Genomic DNA, 23,427 nt, shown 5'->3' with positions numbered 1-23,427 from the left:
GAACTAGCACCCATTCTTGCAAAGCTGTTTAAAAATAGTGGAGATCAGGCTTTTGCATCTCCGTACAAACGATTAGTCTTCTGTGCATTATGAGGAAGTTGCTTGAATCCGTGTTAAATAGAGAAATTGTCAACTACCTCAGCAAAAAGAACCTACTTGGTGACAAGCAATATGGTTTCTGTCCTGTAAGATCTACTGCTGATGTACTGACAGTACTTTCACATAGGATCATTGAATCTATTGACAGGGGTTTAATCTCAAGAATAATATCTGGAAATGTCTTCTCAACTATCGAATCTTTTCTCTCCGATAGGTTTTTACAAGTAGATTGTATCAATCACTGCTTACTTTTATAAACATTTAACACCTATGGTCTCCATGAATCGGCTATAAAATGGATAGATCTTTTCTTGGCGATTGTATGTACAAGGTTCAGATAAACGGCAATTTTTCATCTGAGATACATTTTTGCAATGGTGTTCTTCAAGGCCCCATGTTAGATCTTATAATCGTTCTACTTTATATCAACAACATGCTGAACGTAATTAGTCGAGGACACTAAATTAGTAGCTCGTAGAAGCAAAATTGATGATCTCAAGTCTAGCCTTCAAAACGTCTGGGAATGGTTCACTAAATGAGACTTATACCTCAATGCTGATGCATGCAGCCATATCGCAGTGAATTCTCTGACTCGGCTTTGTCCTTCAAGCCATCTAAGCATTACATTCAGGCTGCTGTAATGTTATGACCCTTTAGGCCGTGATCATAGCGTAGTATCTGTTAACTGTGGCAAGCGGGGTCATGGGTCAAAACATTATTATTATTGTTATTGTATTCTTATTAATTGATTTGAGTGACGGATGGTCGCTGGATCAGTTATTATGATTAGAAGAATAAACAATTAAATTGGGGAAGAAATGATTGACGTGTGAATTGCAAAAGGATGTGAAAATAGAAAATATATGTAAACATTATTTTGGGGTTTTGAATAAACAAATAACTAGTTGTGGACATTAGGTTGGTCTGAGACATGTAATTAGGTGACATAAGAGAACACGTGATGTAATTAGTTTTGGAGAGATTCAGAGAGTTGAGGATTGACCACCAAAGCGGACAGAGGTGGACAGACAGCTAGGGAGCGAGCTGTAAGAATAGAAATGTAGACAAACTGCAGATCCTGTGAAAACCAATTAAGACAACTGTAATAAATTTATATTACAACAATATAAAGAGTTGTTTTAATGTTTTCCCAAATAAGAACAGATGTCTCAATTGGATGATGCTGATCGTTTCATGTTCATCACGGAGCAGCGGGAAGATACAGAAGAACTCTTCAAAAAAAAAGGTATGAAGCATATCTTATATTCTTCTTACATATGAACTGTAAAAATATCCCATGTGATAAGTCTCATACAACATGATTCAGTTTATACGGCAATATCATGTCTTCCTAGCTAAACAACATACATACGATTTATACGTTTATTATCTGTCTGTTAAAAGAACAATATCTTACATCCACTAGATAACACATGGCACGTTTTAATATATCATCTCCTCCAATATAAACCAATATACAACACTGCAAACAAAGCAAAGAGCATTATTTTCTATTCAACTTTCTTTCGTCAAATTCACTCCTGAAATAATTCTCCCACTTTATGTCTACCTCATCAAACAACTGTTAGAGTATAGCATCCAGGCCTCTGTTCCATATCTGGAGAGAGTTCGAAGATTGGCTACTCAACTGGTGCAGGGCTTGTGGAATCAAGAAGCTTAATCTTTTCTCCCTTGTTGTTAGCTGAGCCTAAAATCTTTTTAATGGTCATTACGATAGAGCCCAGGTTCTGTTATTCACTCCTGCACCAGAAAAAGGTCTGCATGGACACGACAAGAAACTGTTTCATTAATGATTTCAATTAAACTAGATGAGAGCTACTTTCTCAATCAGCATCCCTAGACTTTGGAATAGACTTCTAAGAATAATAACTGCACTAACAATGCAACAATTCAAGATGAATTTGGACAAGTGCTGGGCTACTATATCCTCTCCTATGTAAATTTATACCACCTTTTCCCTATATAAAAACTGAAGCATGCTTATTTTATTTTTTGCCAAATTAATTGTATTGAATTTATATATTTAAATCAAATAGCTTTTTCGGAGATTATATATATAATTATTTACTATAATAATTAAATACCTACAGACACAAGTGTTTCATCCTTTCGGGTATTATCAGTGCAGGGTATCACGATTAATGCCAGTCGGGCGATTCAAACCCTGGCAACAGAAGTCATGTCTGGTTTCATTAGCAAGGACCAGAACCATTCGGCTACCGACAACCACAAGAGATACAGTTGAAATTAAACATTTATTCTTTTTAAATGCTTTTAACATCAGTTATATATATATATATATATATATATATATATATATATATATATATTAGTGATGGGACGATTCCAATATTTTTGCCCAATTATGATACAATTACCAATTCTGTACTAAATTCCCAATTCCGATACAATTACCGATTCCGATACTTTATAAATCTCTAAATATTTAACTATAAAGTTGTTATCTTGTCAGGATTACAGTAAAAGCATGTGTTAAATGTGCATATATTTTCTCGAAACGTAAAAAAAACACTTGTGGCATAATTTATAGCTTTTTGCTTTACTGGTAGGTTAAAATTAATATTTATTATTTTATTATTACTACCAGCAGTGGAACATTTTGTTTCAAACAAAATCAAATAAAATAAAAGATAAGTAAAGGAATCGTTTTTGGCATAGGAAAATTGGTTCACATTTTTCCGATTCCAATACCACCAAAATTTCAGATTTTTCCGATTCCAATTAATCGTCCTGTATATATATATATATATAAGTGTTGAGACGATTCCTAAAGGTTTTTCCGATTCTGATTCCAGGAAAATGTTGATTAATGATTCCAATACCAAGTACGATTCCGATTCCCGTGGAATTGTTTTGAAATATACCATTATATAATCAGAAGTTTTTGTGTGTCGCAAAAAAATTGGTACAGCGAAAAAGTGGAAATACAATTAAGGGAATTTCGAAAACGATTTGATTTTTTTTCGTAAAATTTCTTTCATTGAAGATAAGTCAAACCAAATATTTTAGCCATGAAAATTAAACATACACCATGAAATTAATAACAATCAATTTCAGGAGTTATTTTATATATCAAAAAATATAAAGAAAAAGTAAGTCATGATTAATTCAACAAAAATACAATAACATCAAATTTCAAAGGGAATAACATGTTTTGTTTATCTTTTGATATTCATTTTTTTTGTTTTATTTTCTCTTTATCTTCGATAACTCTTTAAAATTTAACATTTTTTTTTTTTTGTGGCTTCGATCGATAACTGATTTTTATCCCACTTTCTAGAATATTCTTATTTCTAAATGAAATTTTAAAAAAACTAAATCTTTGATTAAATTTTTAGTCTTTTATATTCAATCGTCTCAAATTATTCCTATTTATTTGACTTTTTCAAAAAATATTTTTAAAAATATTTTTTAAATCTAAATAAATTCGTTTGGTAAATGTTACCTTACACTACAACAGAACCCTAACCATTTGAATTTGTTTTTTAAGGGTATTTGAGGTCGCTGACAACAAATCTGATAATCAAACCTGCCGCAAATTTACCGTTTGCACGGTATGAGCCCCTAGACCTTGGGACTATTTTGTGTCATTTCACCACTTTCGGTATTGTTTTTCTTACATGATACATTCGTATGCGAACGGGCATAGTGGAGTGGAGTAGGAATCTTTCTAATAAGAAAGTTTTAAAAAAATGTGGTTCATTTTGTTTTTTGCTTTTGTCTTATGTAGCTTGTAATGCTTTTTTAATTCATCAATAAATAGTTTTCACAAGCAGTTTGCAAAAACATAAGCACCAAACACATTTTTATATTTTTCATTCTTTTTTGGGGGGTGGGTTTTCCATTAACAGGTGCTTCTGCAGTTTAATTTACCATTTTTCCGTAAGTAGCATGCCAACATTTACCATTTCACAAAAATTCTGTTTACATTGGGGAAGGAGGCGGTGGTGGTGCTGGGGCGCGCGTAAAATGAATGCCGATGCTCAAAATGTATAAATATTTTGACCCCTGCCTTTACTTAAAAATTCACCAAATATCAGGAAATTAACCAATTTTAATGAAATTTTCAGTATTTATCAAATAATGATTGCCGAATATAATGAACTAATTATTTTTTATTTAAATCTTAGCGAAAATGTATTATTTTGTTTAAACAAAAATATCTTTACTAAAGTTATGGTTTTCAGTAGTAAATAAAAAACACAAGAATTTATTTTTGCTTTTTTTATGTAAATAAAGGATCGTAATTTCTAACAATAAAAAAAATAAAATAATTTTTACAGGAACATTACGAGAAAAGCCCCTAAAGTCCGTATTAATGAAATCGATATAACTCAAAGAAAAATTAATTTCTCGAACTACTAATATTATCATTAAATTAAGCATTATTTATTTAATACTTTCACACAAAAAAATCATAAACATCATTTCTACTTTTTTTTACGCTTACATTTTAACGTAATCTTTACATGTAAAATTCTAATATTTCCATTGCATGCATGAATGTATAACACTGGTCAACAGCAAATTTGGTGTCTCAGTTTTGTAAGCTGATTTTAGACAATTATGATGTGCTGAATCCAAAAATAACACTCTTTTTGCTGGGTCAGGTCGACATTTTAAGCTATCGTTAATTTTCTATTTTTTAACTTTTAAATACCCAAGAAAGGTACAACAGAAGTATTAACCATTTACCGTTTAAAGTTCTATTACCTGAACAAATTAAACATTTTTTAGCACTAGCAATACAAAGAAGAAAGCATTTGAATAAACATTTTTGATTAAATTTTAATTAGGGAGTCTAATTTTTGCGATTATTATGCGATATTTAAAGATAAGATAAGACTTTATTTGGCCCATACGGGAATTCAATGGTAAAACTTGTTATTAAAACACACCAACATATGAAAGCAGACGAGAAGGTAAGTCTTACGTATTGGTTCTGTGTGTTTCAGAGTCAAATTATTTTATTACTGTGCGATTAAAACTGTTCGCAGGACATAGATATAATTGTGCCAAATTTTTTTGATACAGACTTTAAATTTCATGGAGACAACGTACACAAATTTAATTTTTAATTTTTTTCAGGTATACAATGGCGACTCAAAGAATGTGTGTAAATAAGCCAGATGTTTTTTGCTATGTTTGTGGTGAATACACACTTGCACCAAATCGCAATACTGTCACCACCTTTATCAAGCGCGTTTACTATGCATATTTTGGCATGAAGCTCGGCGATCAAGATAAGAGTTGGGCACCTCACATGGTTTGCAAAAGATGCACAGAGCATCTCCGTCAATGGAGCAAAGGCACGCGAAAGTCCATGAACTTTGGCATTCCCATGATTTGGCGAGAGCCTTCAAATCATGCAACCGATTGCTACTTTTGTGCTATTAATGTCATGGGGATTAACAGAAAAAAATCGCACAACACTGAAGTATCCCAATCTGCCGTCAGCTATGCGCCCTACTCCTCATAATGAAGAAAGAAATTCCCGTACCTGTATTTGAAGATACAAGTATTAAAGAAAGCAGCAGTAGCCAGGATGAAACTCAAAGCATTACCACTACCGATGATCATCATGATGCATCCTTTCCCGATGACAATGATGAGCAGCCAAAATTGTTTTCCCAAAACGAACTAAACGATCTTGTTCGCGATTTAAATTTGCCAAAAGACTCTGCCAAACTTCTTACATCTTGTTTAAAGGACAAGAACATGCTAAATGGTAAAGTTAAGGTAAGTTTCTTCCATACCAGGCACCAGGAATTTTTAAGATATTTTGCTCAAGAAAAAGAATTAGTCTATTGCAATGACATAGAGCTACTGAAACATCTCAGCGTACCTGAATACAAATCAGAGGACTGGCAACTTTTTATCGACAGCAGCAAAAGGTCTTTGAAATGTGTGTTGTTACACAATGGAAATCAATTTGCATCTGTGCCATTGGCACATTCGACAACATTAAAAGAACAGCATGAAGCAATTAAGTACGCCCTAGAAAAAATTTCTTATGACCAACATAAATGGCTGATTTGCGCTGACTTAAAAATAGTCAACAGTCTGGATTTACCAAATATCCATGCTTTTTATGCCTCTGGGATAGTAGGGATCATACTCAACATTACATGAAAAAAGAATGGCCAGTACGTGAAGAGCTTGCAATTTGTAGAGCAAAAAATCTGATAAACAAGCCTCTAGTTGACAGGGAACGTATTTTATTTCCTCCACTGCACATAAAGCTTAGTTTGATGAAGCAATTCACAAAAGCTCTGGATAAAGATGGACGGTGTTTTCAGTTTCTGTGTAAAACTTTCCCCAATTTGTCAACTGAAAAATTAAAAGCTGGTATTTTTGATGGTCCTCAAATTAGGCAGCTGATCAAAAACTCTCCCGCGTTTGAGGAGACCATGAATCTTGTTGAGCAACAAGCGTGGAATTGCTTTGTTCAGGTCGTGATGAATTTCCTAGGCAACACAAAAGCAGAGAACTATAAAGGTCTAGTAGCAAACATGTTAGTGGCCTTTAGGAACCTTGGCTGCAATATGAGCATAAAAATGCACTACCTGTACTCGCACATGGACTGCTTTCCTGAAAATCTTGACTCTTTAAGCGATGAGCATGGAGAGCGCTTTCACCAGGACTTGAGAGAAATGGAATCACGCTACCAGGGAAGGTGGGACATGGTGATGATGGCGGGCTACTATTGGAATTTAAAAAGAGATGTGCAAGCACCAAAACATTCGCGACAATCAAAATAACGAAAATTTAGACTGTAATAATGCAAACATTAAGTTTTCATTTTTAGTTACATGTACTGTACATGAAGTGTACATGATTCTTTGTTAGAATACAGCAATTTTATCATAAAAACTGACATTTTGCCATTGAAACATCATTAGTAAATCTTGAAAACATTGTTTTAAAAAATATAAGTCGCATAATGTTAAATTCAAATTTACAAAAGAATTTGACCTCCGAGAGCAAAATGGATGTTATTTCTAGATTTAGTATGGCAAAAATATAGTAAATCAGTTAAAAAATATCAGACACCTTTTAAAAAGTTTCTTTTTGTTGACCAGTGTAATCATCAACATAAAATAATGTTCATATAATCTTGGAAAATAAAATTAAAAAAATTATATTGAAAACAGGAATATAGAAAAATAATTTAATTAAAAAATGGTAAAAATAATATGAACGTTCCATGTCGGTAAGTACGAATGCACAGACTTGAAAAGAAAACCAGTCTGTTTTGCCCACCCTCCTCCTGTCTTTAACTACCCGCCTGTTTGTGTTTATCAACTGTAAATTTTATGTAAACATTCTGATAAATTTGAACCTAAGTTTGTACTTTTTTAGTGTATAATTTTTTCAATAATAAATTGTTTTCTTAACCAATTCTGTATTAATATTAATAAATAATGGTGCTAACTTTTTTTTTCAATGGAATTTAATTAACTTTTATGCATTTTTATGCTAAGAGGTTAAAGTTGAAAGAGTTGACCATTGCAGACTCTACCAAACTCCTCTGCCAAATTTGAGTCTAAACACTTGAAATTTTAGATTAGGTATCCCAAACTAGCCTAGTTTAGGATGCGAAAACTGGTAAATAAAGTTAAATTTCCCTTAACTTCAACTTGCGATATTTCATTTTGGGGGGGGGGGGTTATTTTGATAAAGTTTTGATTTAAATAAAATTTAATCTTTTTGCTTTATAGATATATAATTCTTTTTCTTGTGTCTTTAATAGTTTTTTTTTCCAGGTTACTTCAAGTTATATCACTAATTTTGGTGAATGCGCCTTTATTTTTTACACAAAAAAATGTTGGTATTTTTCAAATTTGGTGCGCGCAATATTGTGAGTCTCTAGGTATAAAAAAAAATAGTACCATTTTAAAGAAAAAAAGGTCACTTATCAATATGGTGAGCTTAAAAAAGGGTTTAAAGTTAAAAAAAAAATTCCTGGAAAACTTCAGTGAAAGAAATATGAAAGAAATTCCATTGAAAAAATTCCGAAAATTACACTGTTTTGTAGAGAAAAATCTCCTCTTTAATAATCTGTTGGTGTTATATTACTACGTTCATAAATCAAGGAGCGCCACTAATAAAAGTGAGTGTACCTACACATCGAGATTTACAACTTAATCCCAAATGATCTAAGTAAGAAGTATCAGAGAAAATCAACTGTCAGCGCAAACGAGCCACAGCGTAAACAAACAACTTGTTTCACTATGGATTTGTTTTTGTTTATTTAAAAGTTATAGAAAGTTATTGTTTAAAATAATATTCTTAGTGCGACGATAAGTACGTCAATAAAAGAAATGAAAATTTACAATTTAAAAAATGTCAGTTGTTTATTTTCTATATCTTCTTTCAAACTTTCATATGTTCTTTGCTTTATCATCTTTCGATTGGATAAACTTCAGCATTGTTAAATTATTTTTTACAAATTAAACTGGGTATATTTTAAACCAAAAAAACATTTTTAGTTAAATAAAAAAAAAAAAAAAAATTAACAAAATATAGCCAAGTTTTAAGTTACATGCAACAAGTCATGTGTAAATAAAAATTAATTTCACGTGAAAATGTGCATTTTTTTTTTTGTTTATGTTCTATCGGGCGTTTTTGATAAATTATTTTTTGATTACACTGTACATTACTTAAAAAATAATAACTGAAAATATAATTAAGTTATGTGCACGTGGCGCATAAATGAAAAAATTAATTTCATTGTAAAAATCATTTTTTTTTTTTTTGTTTATTTGATAATTCCCAAGACGGTACTTCTACAGTTTATCGCCGAATATGGAGACACCTTTTTTTTTTTTTTTGCGCACCTGTCGTTAAAATCCGAGAGAGAAATCAGTATTTTAAACCGTGACCGAAGTTAGAAATAAATAACAAAAAAATTAAACTAGATATTAATTACTTCCGGAAAGAATTCTGAAAAAAAGTAAATAAAGAAAGTGAAAGAACATATATCCGTAATTATTTCATTGAAAATGTTTCGATTTAATTAATGAAAACGGGAATGTTTTTCATGAAACGTATATATATTTTTATTATTAAAAACAGAAAATGAAAATGACATTCATAATTGTCTAAACTGGGCGACCGCCATTTGAAAACCCAAAACATTTACTGTATAAAAAATTTATCAAAATATAATTGTAAAAACATTTATTGAAAAGTTTGCTTAAGAAAATATAATTTTAATAAAACAATTTTGTAATGAAAGCAACATTGGATTTTTATAAAATAGTTTGTTTGTTTTTTTCCGAACAAATAATTTTAATGAGACATTTTTTTTTTAATTAAAGCAACTTTACAAGGTCAACAACAAATTTAAATGAAACTGAAAAATCATTATCTAGTTTAATTTTTTTGTTATTTATTTCATGCTTCGGCCATAGTTTAAAATACTGATTTCTCCCTCAGATTTTAACGACAGGTGCACAAAAAAAAAAATGGCGTCTCCATTTTCGGCAACAAACTGTAGAAGTACCCCTAAGACCTATATGTTCTATCAGGTGTTTTTAATAAACTTGAACTGACATATCTCAAGGTTGTGTTAGGTGTCAAAATCAACACCAGTGGAAATAAAGTTCAACTGGAAGCTGCTCTCTCTGACTACTTGAGACGAAATCCAGTTAATTCATTCCCACCTCCAAAGCAACAAAAATGTCCCTTAGTGAATCTGCTGAACATTCAGATAACTCCAGCAGTTGTGATGAAGAACCATCGCAGGATATCTTCAGTTATGAACATCAAGGACAATGGGTTGCTGTCAACTATGACACCAACTTTTACATTGGCCAAGTCATTGAGGTTATATCTGTATCCAGCGCTGTGATAAAATTTTTATTGCAAACCAAAGGTAGGAAAGATTTTTTTCGATGGCCTTTGTCAGATGACATTGCACAGGTAGAGTCAGCATTTGTTTTATAGATGGGGTTTTGAGCTAATGCCAGTTTCAAGTGATGGTAGGATTTGGAGTGTTTTCGATATATCTACCATAGCAGAAGCTTATGAAAGAATTCTATGACCTTCACCTTCACCGAGGTGCACGACTTATATGACCTTCACCTTCACCGAGGTGCGTGACTTGACACAAAAAAAACAACTTCTTAATCAACTGCTAACGCATGCGTCACTGTAACGTCCAATGACAACAACAACAACTTTCTCACTCGACTTGCCTTTTATACCACTCTCTCAATCCCTCCTCTTGCGCATGCGCCCGGGGATTCCTGACAACCTTGAGACTTCCGCTTATAAAAACCCAAGTTTTGTTGTCGCGCATGTCTACACAAGGCACAAACACGTAGGCATTTGTTTTGTTGGTAAGTACTACACTCTGCCCTGATCTGATGATCACAGAATGCACTCCAGGGGTGGCCTCTTAGTTCGTTGGCTTCTGCGAAGGGTGGTATTTACAATCTCGGATTCAGGTTCTGGTTCTGGGTGTGGTTCTGGTTCTGGTTCTGCCTGATCAGACAAACTACAACTACACTCTCTTGCTCGGTGACCTCACTTATCAGCAGCTCATCATCTGATGATTCATCGCTCTCTGTAGTTGTGGGTTGTACTTCACTAGCTGGGCGAAGATCGCGCACATGGCTGACCGCTCCAGATATTCGTCCTCGCTTGAACTTGGTGGTGCACCGGTTTCCAGGGGGTCTTACCCAAACTGGATCCCCTACCTTGTATTTGTCATGACTCTCCTCATCGATTGGCTGGACAGTGTCAATGCCCTTTATCCTAACACGGTATGCACCCCCTTTACTTCACAGAGGTTGCAGGTCAGCTCAACCCTTTCGACCCAGTCGACAACAGAAGTGGATCCGTCGAATTCGGGTATCAGTTTTAAATCAAACTTTGCCCCAGCCATCGTTGTCCAGGAAAAGAGACGAAACGAAATCGCCGAAATAGCTTATGACCTTCACCTTCACCGAGGTGCACGACTTATGACCTTCACCTTCACCGAGGTGCGCGACTTGACACAAAAAAAACAACTTCTTAATCAACTGCTAACGCACGCGTCACTGTAACGTCCAATGACAACAACAACCTTCTCACTCGACCTGCCTTTTATACCACTCTCTCAATCCCTCCTCTTGCGCATGCGCCCGGAGATTCCTGACAACCTCGAGACTTCCACTTATAAAAACCCAAGTTTTGTTGTCGCGCATGCCTACACAAGACACAAACACGTGGGCGTTTGTTTTGTTGATAAGTACTACAAATTCTGAGAGAAAATCTATAAGGAAAGGAATTGTAGTAAGACCTCTGCCTATAAAATATTTTACTTGTTTACTTGTCTTTTAAGTTGAAAGTTTTTCAATGCTTGAAAAAAATGACTTGTGACTTTTTGTATAACAAATTTCTAAATCTTATTGTTGTCGGTTCTATTTTTGGTGAGTTTAAATTCCCCAAAGTAAAAATATTTCTGTGGCAAAAAGTTTTGTTATTAGAAACAAGACAAACACTTTTTTGAGTTCCTCACCCAAAAATTAGTAAAGTTGCAAAGTTTCAAGCTTCTACCGCCAATGGTTACATTTTTACAGCAATTTCAATAACATACTTTTGACTCATTTTTTTTAACACTTTTTTTACCTTTTTACCAAATTGTCTTTCCGGCTGCTTTTACATGGTCCACAATTGAGTGGTTTTATCAACTTATAATTAAAAGAAAAAATTATCTTGATCTCTAATGAGTTATGAATCATACTAAGAAGATTCAATACATTAGCTATTGAAATGAAATTGATATGAACAGTCAAAGTTGCATTTCCGTGGTCATATTTGCACCCCCCACCCCCACCCCCCGTTGATAGTGGGATTTTGCCTAGTGTTTAGGTTGGTTTCATCTAATAATTATTGCTTTCATTAGTATTAATTTTCATTTACCACAAGATGACATCACACTTATAAGGATTTTTCACTTGTTAGTAGCTTACATTTTTAGTTATATACTACGAAATTTGGCTTCTGGACCATGATAGCAAATTTTCAACTTTCCGACAAACTTTGAACGATTATAACTTGATGGTTAATTGAGCTACCAAAATAAATTTGGTACTTTTGTTTATGGTTTACAAAAATCTATATGACCATATTAATTTTTTTTTAGATATAATGAAAAAACATTTTGGTTTGGGATATCTATTTAGATGTAGGTTACCTGAACATAAGTCAAACATTTTAATATATTGTGAGAAATTTCTTTCTCACACATCTCAATTTCCTTCCTGCAGAAGCAAATGAATTCCACAAACAAAAGCCATACCTTTCAAACTCAAAATTTATTCACAAGTAACAGCAATGAAAGTTCTTTGGTTCTGGTACAGTACTTTGCAAAATGGTGGCCCGACTTGCCCCCATGCGCATGGAGCCTTTAGTTCGAATTCCTATTGTCGGAATGTTAGTTCGTTGTTCCTTTGGAAGGATCCATGAATATTCATGGTAAACTCAGGGGGAATGATGGCACCTATAATTAGGCATAATGTGAGCCCCTTGGGACTCAAGATGAAATGAGATAAGATCCAATGTTTGGAAAATAAACATGCAGAACAGTTCTTGAATGTCATCCTCAATTAGGATAAATACGGCAATATAAGTTGTCTCTGCTTGTAGAGATGTGTCCTTCGTTCACCTACTGTTTGGTGTCCATGAAGAAATTGTCTTGGCTCCCTCGAGAGAGAACCGCTGTGTTGAGTTTATCCCGATGCCGAATTTCTGTTAGACTGCAAAATAAAAGCACGATACAAAAAAGGGCACCAAGCAACTTACTTGACTCATTCAAAATTAACCAATCATGGACCGGCTACTAGAACTGTGTGGCCGGCCTAAAAGAAAGATGGCGGTTGTATGTGGAATTTCTCACAATATATATATATATATATATATGCACATAAAGTTATGAACAGTACATAGGGCCCAAGCAAAGCCAAGCTGAACTGCTAGTGTATAACAAATAAATGTTACCAAAGGCAAGATAAGTTACTTTTCTATCTAACTAGATAAGTTTTAGTGTTTTTATTAAATATAAAATATTTATTCGGTTCGAAAAACGAGTAATGTTGAACGCTGCCGGAGAATAAGAAAAGATGACTGCAATGTTTTTGAAGAAGACTCTATAATCACTTCAAAATCTATCTATATATCTATAAAAGTGAATGTGTGTGTGTGTATATTTCTCTACGCAATAACTGTCAATTTTCAGTCTACAGACTCGAAATTTGATAAACAGGGTATTGAGATTTGGGAAAATCTTTGTAATCACTTTTCGGTCAGAAATTTGGCTATTAAGGGGTCAAAATGCAACGATTTGACCTTTAAGAACTACCAAACTCCTCCGCCAATTTTGGGTCTAAACACTTGAAATTTTAAATATAGGTTGCATGGACATGGATCTAACTTAATAACTTGATTTGAGCCCTAAACAATGAATGTTAAGGGGTCATAATAGGGGTTAAAGTTAAAAAAATTGACCGCTTTTTTTTTTTTCTTTTGCTCAACATACACCTCCAAACCCCGGGCAACGCCGGGGTGAAATGCTAGTATATATATAAAAATGAAAGTGTCTGTGTACATTTTCCAATGCAATAACTGTTAATTTTCAATCTACAGACACGAAATTTGATATACAGGGTACTGAGATTTGGGAAAATCTTTGTAATCTGTTTTCGGCCAGAAATTTGGCTGTTAAGGGGTCACAGTTCAACGAGTTGACCTTTGAGAACTCTACCAAACTCCTCCACCAATTTTGGGTCTAAACACTTGAAATTTTAGATATAGGTTCCTTGGACATGGATCTAACTTAATAACTTGATTTGAGCCCAAAACAATAAATGTTAAGGGGTCATAATAGGGGTCAAAGTTAACAAAAAATTTACCTCTGCGGTCTCTACCAAATTATTGAGACAATTTCTGGTCTAAACATTTGAAATTTTACATAAAGGGTATTCAGAGATAGGGCAAGCTTTTTAATTGGTTTGGGTCGAAAATTTTTAGTTCCCAATATGTAAATGTATGTATGTATGTTTGCATATCTACCTAAAACTTTCGACAGAGGCGACGGTTTTTACCAAGATCAGTATTGTTTTGAAGTTGACCTTTCAGACCACAAATATCGAAAAATTGCCTAAAAACATTAATATCTTCACCTTCAACTAGGCAGTTTTCTACAGGGAGGGGGGGGTCGCTTTTTCGCCGATATTTTTGAAAGTCATGCTCCCCTTTCGATTGTCTAGCCTTAATGTAAACATAAGTCACTTCCGGTTTGGTGGTAGTCGTAACAGCAAAGACGTCAAGGTTTTCCCCGTTCTTTTCCTCCTTCGTGGTACGGGTTCGAACCTACCTTCCTACTACCACTGTTCAACAGACACATCCAAACACCCGGGCAACGCCGGACTGAAATACTAGTAAGAAATAAAACAAAATAGGGATTTATTGGGTGAGTTTCAAACTCACCCAATAAATCTTACCGTGACATTTATTGTGTGGGTTGGGTTACCTATTTGATCAAATTACGTATTTTGGAATATGACATCTTCATTCTATCATACAGACTTTTCCATATTTTTCTTTAATTTTAAGATACTCATGCACTTATTGATCCGTGCTGAAATAATAACGTTATTATTTTTTTTAAAAAGCCATTCTTAATATGGAGAGGGGAGCGTGTTTTGTACCTATTCTGTACTTTAACATTACAATTGAATAAAATAAAAAAAAACATATCATAAAACTTTAATTAAAGTTCGAAATACGATTTTAAAAAATAGCCCGGATCAGTAAGTGCCAGCATTAGCACCTACATCCTATGTTAGAACAAGAAAAAAAAAAAAACAATGGTTAACATTAGTCGGGCATCTGAGGAGTCTCGATAATCACTCAAAAATCGAAAAATAAGCAAAATACTGGTAAAAAACATCACCACACATGCGAAAATGTAATGTTATTAACGCAAATAGCTCACAAATGTGTAGGTAAACTAATTTTCTATGTGTTCTTTAAAATAATTTATGTCCGTAATAGTAATGATTACCTAATAATTTAGTAAAATAAAAGCAAAAAAAAAAAAAAATAGTATAATTAAAAAAATTAAGGTACTAGTGCATGAGCTGGCCTGGGCGTGGCTTATCACTCGCTCGGATTTCTCCGTAAAATGACGTCACATGCTGCCATCTGACGGAGAAAATGGACGAAGGGTGGGGTGCGTACAGAGCATTTTCTTTAATTACTATAAAATTAATATAGTGGTAAAATTATTTAAAAAAAAAAAGAAAACAGAAGCCAAATTTGAAGCCAAATTAAAAAAAAAGAAGGCCAAACCATTTCAAAAAAGGTCAAATTCACGAAATTAGCCATTAAAAGAATAATAAATGGTAACAATAACATTATGAATAAAAGTTACTTTCCAACTTATCTGCATCATTCGTTGGTATTTTTAAGTAGTTTTAAGTGCTTTTTATTCCATATCGAATGTTAGAGCGGTTTCCGCTAACTTTGCCAAATTTTAAAATGCCGTAAAACATACCCTGTTTTTTTTTTTTTTTTTTTTTTTTTTTTTTTTAATAATTACTACTTTTTTAAATAGAAAAATGAATGATGCAGGTAAGTTGCAAAGTAATTTTTATTGTCAAATAATAACAGAAAAACTTACCGTAATTATTTTTCACATGCATGGGAGTCAAATAGAAGAAAACTTGTAATGTTTCCAAGGAAAAAAGCTAAACAAAAAAAAAAAAAAAATGGACGACTCTAGCAGCAGCAGAAGCGCCAAATACAAGTTTCCAGTGCTTGAAAAATGAATTGACGAATAACACCGACCACTCTAATTTGTTTTTTTGTTTTTTTTTTTTAAAGGTAATTGAGGTCGCTGACAACGAATCTGATAGTCAAACTTGGTGCAAATTTACCGTTTGCATGGTATTTACCCCTGAACCCACGAACTACTTTTGACCATTTTGCAGCTTCCGTTTATGCTACGCGCATACAGGGGGGGGGGGATGTGGTGTTGGGGCGCGCGCGCGCGCCCCAACACCACATCCCCCCCCCCCTGTATGCGCGTAGCATAAACGGAAGCTGCAAAATGGTCAAAAGTAGTTCGTGGGTTCAGGGGTAAATACCATGCAAACGGTAAATTTGCACCAAGTTTGACTATCAGATTCGTTGTCAGCGACCTCAATTACCTTTAAAAAAAAAAAACAAAAAAACAAATTAGAGTGGTCGGTGTTATTCGTCAATTCATTTTTCAAGCACTGGAAACTTGTATTTGGCGCTTCTGCTGCTGCTAGAGTCGTCCATTTTTTTTTTTTTTTTGTTTAGCTTTTTTCCTTGGAAACATTACAAGTTTTCTTCTATTTGACTCCCATGCATGTGAAAAATAATTACGGTAAGTTTTTCTGTTATTATTTGACAATAAAAATTACTTTGCAACTTACCTGCATCATTCATTTTTCTATTTAAAAAAGTAGTAATTATTAAAAAAAAAAAAAAAAAAAAAAAAAAAAAAAACAGGGTATGTTTTACGGCATTTTAAAATTTGGCAAAGTTAGCGGAAACCGCTCTAACATTCGATATGGAATAAAAAGCACTTAAAACTACTTAAAAATACCAACGAATGATGCAGATAAGTTGGAAAGTAACTTTTATTCATAATGTTATTGTTACCATTTATTATTCTTTTAATGGCTAATTTCGTGAATTTGACCTTTTTTGAAATGGTTTGGCCTTCTTTTTTTTTAATTTGGCTTCAAATTTGGCTTCTGTTTTCTTTTTTTTTTAAATAATTTTACCACTATATTAATTTTATAGTAATTAAAGAAAATGCTAGAATTAATTTTTCAAGTAGTTTCATGTCGAAATGTTCTGGAAACTTGTATTTGGCGCTGCTAGCCCCCCCCCTCCCCCTGTCGGCCATTTATTTTTTTGCGTTTTCTCTCTCTGTACGCACCCCACCCCCACCCTTCGTCCATTTTCTCCGTCAGATGGCAGCATGTGACGTCATTTTACGGAGAAATCCGAGCGAGTGATAAGCCACGCCCAGGCCAGCTCATGCACTAGTACCAAAATTAAAAAATGAAAGTAAAAGGACTTCCGACCTAGTCAGTATATACAAATAATAATGCGTAAGTCGCGTAGGGATAAAAAGGACAACATATCGACACATTAGTGTTCGCGCGAACACTTGTTTATTATTTCTGTACTAGTGCACTTATTGATACGTGCTGAAATAATAATGTTATTATTTAAAAAGCCATTCTTAACATGGGGAGGGTGTTTTGTACCTATTCTATACTTTAACCTTACAATTGAATAAAAAAAAAACATAAAACTTTCATTAAACTTGGATATACGATTTAAAAAATAGCGCGGATAAGTGCACTAGTACCATTATTTCTATAGACATGAAAATTACAATTTTTTTAATTCCCGATTTTAAACTATTTTCAAAATCCAGATTTAAAAAAAAAAAAATACATACCATATTCAAATCGCTTAATACTTTCAAAACTTTTCGTTTCTCGGAGGCTTTTTTCTGTCGTTTAGAAGATCCATTTCTTTTGGTGTCCATTGTTCGTCAATGATGAATGCTAAGGGTAAAATAACAAATGGAGAAATATTCTTCTAAATATTAAAATTCAAAAATTGCTTAGAAAACCCGACCCCGCATGTCAAAAACTGTCACCGTTTAAAGCGGCCATATTGGAAAACAGTGCAAAGAAGACAAAGAAACGGAAGAAATTCTTTAAGAATTTCCATCTCACTATCTTTAATCACATTTAATTTAAACCTCAATTTTGGGGAGTCATTTCATAAAATATATTAATACATCATCCTCTTGTTAAAATTCAGACATTCAAGCTGTTAGCTATAATATTGATGGGTTCACAAAACAAGTGTAGTTTTTTTACCTGGTTTCATATTAAAATCAATTTTTTTGCGTGTGTAAAGATATGTCATTATAGTCTTGCTTGCTTACGGGAATAGAGTTAGACCGTGGCCTTCGTTATAAAGACGGTCTTGGTTAGACACAAGATTGATTTTAAATGTGGAGAAACTCCAGTTCCTCAAAATAAGCATTGGGAGTAAAATTAAAACTGCCTCAGTCTATTAGGATTTCTCCTTAGAAAAATATTTACAAATAAAAATAAAATTTATCAAATTATCGAGTTGTGTCGTATGTTTTAATCTAGAAGAGTTGTGCAACTAATTCAGTATGGCAAACAAGGGAGATAATCCTTGATTTAAAATTAATAAAGTAAAGGTCTGCCACTTTTAAACCAAAGTATTTCAAAGCATAACTGTGGCTTATTTTTTGTTAAAAATAACATCTAGCCTAGCACATCTACTGGATCATTTTTCAGAATTTTCGGAATTTTATACGAATTTCATCATGACACGTAAGTATGTAATAATGTTTTCACCTGAAATGCGTTGGATTAAAAGATCAGCAATGTAAACTAAATAAGAATGCATTCCATTTATTCCCCAAACGTTTATTGTCTGTTTACAATGAACAAAATTTGAAAAAGATTTAAATACAATAGATAGAAATTCATTAATCATGGTACTCTTCTATCTACCCCCTCTCCAACTGTCAGGAAGTACATGCTCAAAGACTGATATGAAGAGATTTCTGCAAATATGAGGTACGAAACATGGAAGACAATAACGAAAAATGGGAAATATTGTAGATATTCATAATGATGGTTGCAGTATTGTCATAGAATACATGGTAAATATGTGATAGGGATGCTGAGTTAGAAGTCATGTAAAATTTGAACCGTTATGATGTAGCCTTCACGCCACTTTGGCACATGCTTGGCTTGATCGTCTCAACGCGTTTAACATACATGGGGAGGACGTAGTTACCTTTCAAATCGAGGATTTGGCTTGTGGAATCCTACTCGATGGCACAGTGGCACACTGATATCAAAACTCAAGGTCTCGTTGCTCATTGTTTGTTCTTGGTCATTTGGATTAGTCCCAATGACTGGTGACCTACTCAGTAGCGTTTGTAATACTTTCGTTGCTGAGGTTCCATAAATTTTGGTGCTGTTATGGTCAAGTCATTTGAAGTAATTGTTGACTTCAGGATGGAACTCACATGCTGCACACTAAGGTCACTGTCAATCATCAGCTTTGAAGGAGGGAGTTGCACTAGAACATATTTCCATAGGAACTTTATGTTCCAGAGTGTTATTCTTCTTGATCCGTCAATGCTTATCACATGTTCGTCAAAACGGCACACTTCAATTACCACCCCAGTTTTATCCCATTTGTGTGGATAAGGTTCGATTTGATTTTGAATTTGCACATTGTCACCAACAATAAGTGGTGGAAGCCTTTTCGTATGCTCGGATAGTCATTCAGCGCATCTCATGTGTCGGTTTTGTAGAACCTCTTCACATGCTTTCTGCATGCTGCACCATGTGTCATGTGATTTATAATTTCTTGGGATGACAGGTATAAAATCACGAGTGGGATGGCCAAAGATACACATGGCTTAGTATCTCTATCTGGCGTATTTCAGTACTGTAGCTTTCACAAAGACGGTGTCCATGTCACCAGTTCCAGAGGGACCTGTGTTACCCATAGGCAGGCGTTTAACAGCCTTTAAACTAATTTCTGCTCTGTAGTTACTATGTGGAAATGCTACTGAGGATAGCCTGTGATGAATACCCCAATCTGCTAAAAACTGTTGCATGATAGTTGCAGTGAACTCTGTTTCTCCGTCAGAAGCCAGTTCAGTAGGTATACCATATGTTACAAAAGTGCATCTGAAACAGGAAATGAATCCTTGGGCTCCATCAGATGATTTTTTGACTACTGGCCAGTTAAAATAGCGGTCCACGATAACGAGGTATCGGTGCCCTTGATATGTGAAGAAATCTGTGCAAAGGCACTGGAAGGGATTATCCAGACTCGTTAAAGAGATCAGTGGAGTGCTAGTATTAGATGCTAAATTACAGTTACATTTCAAATTTGTCCATGTTTGTATAACAGCAAGCATATCGCTGGTTGCTGGCCATGGCAGTGTATACTCTGTCCCATGTGATTGATTTAAGTTCAGTGCATTAAGTGATGTGGCAGTGACAACAGTCCTGCACTCCCTGATTTCAGTCTCAGTGATGGATGCTGTATGTCTGAAGGCCATTGATGTCATTAGCTAGGTTGAGTATAGGAGAGCATCACAGTTCATCACAGATCAGTGTTAGGTCATCAGGTAATATGAGCTTGGTTGATTTGCTTGTCGGGTGATGTGATAGGCTGTCAGTGGCATAATGCTTTACCCCAGAAACATGAACCATGGTAAATCTGTAGCATAGAGTTTTCTCTTTGAGGTTCCATACAAGTATGTGTTTGAGAAGTCTTCAAGTTTCCTGTTGAGGAAAACTCTCAGCAAAGGTTTGTAGTCAACTTTAATTATGAGATTGGAGCAGCCTAGTGTGGTGTAGTCGCTAGAATGCTGGTCGATTTTTCGTCAGCCAGAAACAACTCGTAATGCAAAATTCGTTTGTTATAAAAATATAAAAATATTACTTTATTATTTTTTTCATGTGCATCCATCAAACTAGAAATGGAGAGGGTGATTAGGAGGGGAGGATTGAACAGCAAGCTCGTCCAATGTTGCTTTTTTTCTCATGCTGCGTGTCTGCTTTCCAACTAGTCTTGCCTTCCCTTCTGGGATATATGTATATATCTCGGCAGCTGTGAGGGTCAATTACATGATGTATTCACCTTCAGTAACATCAGTTTCGACAGCTTTACTCTCAATCATTCAGTGCATTTTGGGTACCGACTGTCATGCGTGTGTGTGTGTGTGTGTGTGTGTGCACAGTTTCAACACGCAACATTAAAACAAAATATCTAATCTTACTTGGGGTGTCAGCAATAGCAAGAGCCTCATCTTCTATTAGTGCATATCGTGACTTGCTACATTGATGAACTCGCTACCAACCAGTGTAACTTTCTAACTGGAGTGACACTAAAATGGTTCACTTTTTGCGCAGTCACAATGTTTCTGTAATAGGCAAAATCCAACACTAGACATTGATCGTTAGTAGCCAAGCACGTTGGTTTATCTGGATCAAAGATTCAGACACCGTGTTCGATTTCAGCAAGGTTGTAATGCTTTCAACTCCTGAAAGAGAGACTTTAGATCCTCAGCCACTTGAATTGGGTTCCAAGTTTGAGCTCTTGGAATAATAACATGCGATCTGCCATGTTGAAAGCATATGCAACTTGACTTATGAGGCGAAAACATGAGCAGATATCTGTGATCTTATTTGGTGTTGGCAAATCTAAAATGACCAATAAGTATTTCCTGCGTGGACGGATCAGTTTTGCAAATAAATTTAACATATAATGATCATCTACTTCCAAACAAGATAACATTTTAAGACCATGTAATCATTTTTTTCTTAAATCTTAATTTCTTCAGAATCAATTGGGTCCTGTTTTACTTTAGGTTGTTAAATTATCAAAAGACATAACTTACCTCATGTAATTTTAGAATGTCAAAACCGATTTCATTTGAAATATGAATTTCTGAAAATTACCTATATTGTAGCCTCGACACCTTCACGTCGAGACAACTCAAACAGAATATTGGCGCTGCCCCAACTGTAAAACCCAGTTGCATGCGCGCGCAGATGTGTAAACATTGTTTCAGCTGCGCACACATTTCCCTTTCTATACCCACACAAATCCTGTGGACTTATAAATGAAACTCTACTTTTTCACGCAGACGTCTTGGGAAGCATCTTACGTCACAAAGACATTGTTCTTTTCATCCAATCGGATTACAAAGAAAACAAATTTAAAAAAATGTTTTTTTCTGACGGTTTTCGTGGAGCCAGTTTGGATCTATAAAAAGGGCATTTTGCGCCCAAACGAATCAGTCGACCTGAAGTTAGCATGCTGTAAACATCATCATTCGACTCCGTCCATGTGGACGTTAAACGCGCGTACACTCGACAATTAAATCTCCTCGTGGAGATGGACTTTTTTTTTATCTTAATGCATTTTTACCCTTTTCTATCTCTTTGCTAAAGTAAGCAATGGACTTTTATATTGTTATTTCTTCCTAAAAAAAAAGACTGGTTATTTCTAACCGAGAACTTTTATTTTTCTCCTTCATTTCATTTCATTACCTCAGTCGCAGAACTGTCTTCTTCACTACATAAAAAACATTTAATTACCTCAGTCACAGAAAGAGACCGTTAACAAAGAAAACTATCCTGTCTGTTCTGTTCATTTATTTACAATTTAAAAAAATATAAATTTTGTATTTAATTTATTCATTCGCCTCAGTCATCTTTGTTTGATTGTCACCACCATTTTACATTTTATTTTTCTTATTTTGAGTTTGTGGGACTAACAACGGCACCCGTAGGCTCACAACAGGCAACAGAAAATTAGTCAGTTTGGGAAAAGTACAAAAATTAAGCAACTATCAAATAAATATTGATTGAAAATAGATTTTAGGACAGTTCTTGGGGGTTATGTAGTTTTAAATAGGAGCTAAGTCCCTATCACTACAAAAAAAAAATTAAATAAATATTTTTAAATATTTACTGCTGTTTTAGACTAAATAAAATCATTTTTCTGAGTATTTGTTCTAAGAACAGTTCTTATATTATCCTTTCCAATTATTGTACTAATAAAAAAAAATGTAGAAAATTAAAATTAAATCCATCAAAAAGCATTTCAGTTTCTTCATAAAAAAGTCAACCCTTTTAATATTTTGTTAACAGTTGAAAAGAAAACCAATTACTTTGTGCCTGCTTGAAAATTCAAAAATAATTTGGAAGTGCTGACTATAATATCACACAGGATCAGTGAATGTGGGCTTCATTCGTTTCTAGATAAATACTTCCCGACATATCAAAGGCCTTTGAAAGGTTTACTTCACATGATTTCTAGATGTGGAATATCTGGAAATGTCCTCTCAGCCATTGTCCTTTCTCTCTGATAGTTTCATAAAAGTGGCTGTTGATGGGCAGAAGTCTGAAGCTCATAGTATTAACACTGATGTACTTTAGAGAACCATTCTGGGTACAACTTTTTCTCTGATCTTTATCAATGATTTCCCAAATCACATTCTAAAAGTCATTCATCAACATTTATGCATATGACACAATCATCTATGGCAACATTCCAAAGAGCATTAATGATCAAGATCTTTCTGATTCTCTGTCATCCGACCTAGAGCACATCATTCGATGAGAAAAGAGTGGTTAAGTACTTTTGATACTAAAATCTAAA

The 23,427-nt window shown here is 34.2% G+C and overlaps 1 protein-coding gene across 1 annotated transcript in view; it reads right to left on the bottom strand.

Annotated features, from left to right (window-relative positions):
- Nucleotides 1-18,345, bottom strand: part of LOC145294074 (NFATC2-interacting protein-like) — a 76,307-nt gene extending 57,962 nt beyond the window's left edge. The window contains exons 1-2 of the mRNA XM_080141107.1: nucleotides 18,069-18,345; nucleotides 17,639-17,747 (exon numbers count right to left, since the gene is read on the bottom strand). Of these exons, the coding sequence (XP_079997233.1) occupies nucleotides 17,639-17,728 (90 nt within the window). The 5' untranslated portion in view covers nucleotides 17,729-17,747; nucleotides 18,069-18,345. The remainder of the gene's footprint in view (nucleotides 1-17,638; nucleotides 17,748-18,068) is intronic.
- Between the last annotated feature and the right edge of the window lie 5,082 nt (nucleotides 18,346-23,427).

Source organism: Euprymna scolopes, chromosome 2 (assembly GCF_053919585.1).
Source record: "Euprymna scolopes isolate OS-2025 chromosome 2, ASM5391958v1, whole genome shotgun sequence".
NCBI classification, from domain to species: Eukaryota; Metazoa; Mollusca; class Cephalopoda; order Sepiida; family Sepiolidae; genus Euprymna; species Euprymna scolopes.
The sequence above is the reverse complement of the archived record's forward strand: the minus strand, read 5'-3'. Positions and strand labels throughout refer to the sequence as shown.